This window comes from Priapulus caudatus, unplaced genomic scaffold (genome assembly GCF_000485595.1).
Source record: "Priapulus caudatus unplaced genomic scaffold, Priapulus_caudatus-5.0.1 Scaffold204, whole genome shotgun sequence".
In the NCBI taxonomy this organism is placed as follows: domain Eukaryota; kingdom Metazoa; phylum Priapulida; class Priapulimorpha; order Priapulimorphida; family Priapulidae; genus Priapulus; species Priapulus caudatus.
The window spans coordinates 365,454-368,729 of record NW_014577265.1 but is presented as its reverse complement, the minus strand read 5'-3'; the positions used below and the strand labels follow the sequence as shown (position 1 = coordinate 368,729).

The window sequence follows — 3,276 nt, the reverse complement described above, 5'->3', positions numbered from 1 at the left end:
GGTAACCTATTATGTCATGATGTCATCAACCTTTTGTCCCCACCTTCAGTAGTCCAGTGGTGCATTTCGGTTGACAATTCTAACTCCTGAATTGTATCTTCTACTCCGGTATCTCCGTAAACAGGTGGTTAAGAACTTACTTTCATGGTGAGATGATCATTCTTCGGAACGTATGCGTCTTCCTGGTGCCTCTGAGACCGCACTCTCTCGAGGAGCGTCGTTTTGTCGTCTGTGTTAAGCACAGGTCATTGCGCGGCTGTGAATGGCGCTGCGACGCTTGAGCCAGCCCGATTAAGAAGTTATAAATGCGTGCCTTACAGGCAGAAATTTCATGGATGCCAAGTATAGGACCCAGCGAGGTAGTTTTTGGGTCGAGGGTTCGATGTCGCGAATTAAGGCAGGGATAGCCTCAAACACGTTTCAGGTGGGTAGTTGCCAATTCCCTTCCTATCAGCTCGACAAGTCCTTTGCCAATATTGACATATAATGAATGTAGCCGTTCTAAATGTTCACTTCTCTCGCTCTTCCGTCGTTTTCACTCTCCATCATCACAGCGTACTGATTGGGGTAGCGACCATCGCGAGCAGCTGTTCGACTTTCTAACAAGATCCTTCTCCGGCACTGTTTCATTTCTCAGTATGCCTGGACTTTGCTTGCCAATATAAAGAATGTTCCCCTGGAGTCTTTTCATTGTTTCGTAGCAATGGCATACGCCAAGGACGCCAATATTCGAGCCCAAGACTGTGGGTCCGTAGGGCAAGTACCGTTTTCGATTCAAATCATTCTGCTCCTTCACGCAGTATTCCATACCGAGGAATTTGACATATGACGAGCCGAGAACCAAGTATTGCGAAGATTAACGGGCCACACATGATTTTTGCTATGTGGTAAACTCTTCGTCACTGCAGAGTGTTTATCTGCGAAGTTGACCAATATACCTGAAGTTTTTGGGGCGGTATACACTTTCTTACTGTACGGGAGGGTAGCAAGCGGACAGTGATCGTAGTTAATACTTTACCATAATATCATTGCTTACTGTAATGCTGCGAGTTTATAGCGATTGTGAAACTTGTCATATATGTCGCGGTATATTTGTGGTGGCATCTTAGCTTTGATGGTGATGCAGTGGTGTTTAATCTGGTTTTAGTCTCAGTGGATACTGGACCTTAAACATGGGATAGACACGAATTTACTGCTTCTAGCATAAGTATCTGCGGAGTGTTATGCGTTTATTGATACGGTGTCCTTTCGGCGGCCATCTTAGATTTAACATTGCAAGATTTTCGTACGCGAGGTATTCAGTTTTATCGATAGCTGCCATAAGATGGTAGCACCAAATACCTCTATCATAAATAGTGGCGAGTATGCTGCAATTACTGACATGCTGAATTGACAGCCATCTTGAACGCCATCTTGAATTTCACCTATCCTTCCCATGATTCAGAATGTCTACCCAAGTTTTTTTTACTCCCAGGGGTGTCCCCAACATGAATCAAGCGTCAAACTGCGGGGACATATAAATGCACACAGGACTTCCCCCAGCTGATAGACTATACGGCCTATTACGTACTGTCACGTTTTGTTGCGTTTACCCCGTTTTACTACGGCCTACTAGGTTTCTCATCCGCACCGTGACTGCCATGGCAAATCTTTTGACAGATTAAAAATCTGGCGCAGCATCCACTGCAATCACGGCCTGTCACGTTTGCCCATTCCGTCCCCCCGCGTTGTCACACGTCCATCCCGTTTTGTCCACAGTAGCCTGAAAGGTGGCTGCCGTGGCCGCCGGGAACACAGTGTAAACGCAGCATAATATTGTTTGTAAATCGATGGATTGAACGTGTTTCCTAGGTAACGCAATACGCATCTCTACGAGCACTCTATCATCTTTACTAATGTAACATCTGTAACATGGTATTTACTCTGTATGTTATATGCAGTTACTATGTAGAAGCTTGGTCACATAGTGATCGCAGTACATCGACGTAGCCACACGTCGTTATCGACCTACCCGCAGGCAACCGCGCTCTGCTTCTTACTAATTATCTTGAATGACTATATAGTTGCTGGGCCAGGCAAGCTCGCCCCGTTTATACACGTGCGCACATGCGTGCTCGCAAAATTTCGACTGTGCGGTACTACGTTGCTAAGCATTGTCATTTAGAACGTGATATCACAACAAAGATTGGCTAGATCTGTTTGTCAATAACCGCCAGGCGGATACCTCAATAAATGCGGCTGTTAATAATACAAACGTCGTTGTTTGTCGTCAGACAAGTAGAGACGCAATCCACGTAATCACTCTATTTGTCCTCGGCGCACGAAATATCCGGATGTTTTTCAGAGATACTAAGCAACTACTAATGAATATTTACTAATCACAAATTACCACTGTAAATAATTAATCGTGAGCTAGCACATAATCCATATCAGTCCGTAACCATCGACATTCTAGCTGCAGTTTCGCGTATCGACCTGAAACATGTGATTTCACGGGCGGTTACACTTTCTCTTAGCGTATAGATAATTGTCGTGGGTATCCAGGTAGGCGTGTAACGTTGCGAGCGCGCGCACCTGTACAGGCGTAGCTGGACAGTGAATCGAGTTTCATCAGCGCGTCGCATCTATTGTCGTGTCGGATACAGGTGAGATTAAACCGGAGCTCTATAAGCAACCTTCACTCGAGGAGAAATGCGCGGAGAGAGAACCCGAGACCGCTGGCTCGCTGCACTTCTCACTGATTTACAGCCAAGAGGTGCGACAATGTTTATAGTTAATGTGAATTATTTATAGCTAATACACATTCTTTATAGCTGATGTATAATCTATATAGCTATAATTCACATTCTTTATAGCTGATGTATATTGCTAATAGGTAATTGTATTCTTCATATTTATATTGCTTATAGCTAATGCACATGCTAATGTACGCACACGTACGCTTATACACATACAAACACACACGCACGCACGCACGCATGCACGCACGCACACACACACATACATATATATTGTACAAACACACGCGCACACACACGCACGCTTACACACATACAAACACACACGCACGCACGCACGCATGCACGCACGCACACACACACATACATATATATTGTACAAACACACGCGCACACACACGCACGCTTACACACATACAAACACACACGCACGCACGCACGCATGCACGCACGCACACACACACATACATATATATTGTACAAACACACGCGCACACACACGCACGCTTACACACATACAAACACACGCGCACACACG

The 3,276-nt window shown here is 45.2% G+C and overlaps 1 protein-coding gene across 1 annotated transcript in view; it reads left to right on the top strand.

Moving 5' to 3' along the window:
• Window positions 1–3,276, top strand: part of LOC106807266 (synaptotagmin-6-like) — a 53,107-nt gene that overhangs the window by 8,427 nt on the left and 41,404 nt on the right. Inside the window, exon 2 of the mRNA XM_014809562.1 lies at window positions 2,646–2,755. Within this exon, the coding sequence (XP_014665048.1) occupies window positions 2,646–2,755 (110 nt within the window). The remainder of the gene's footprint in view (window positions 1–2,645; window positions 2,756–3,276) is intronic.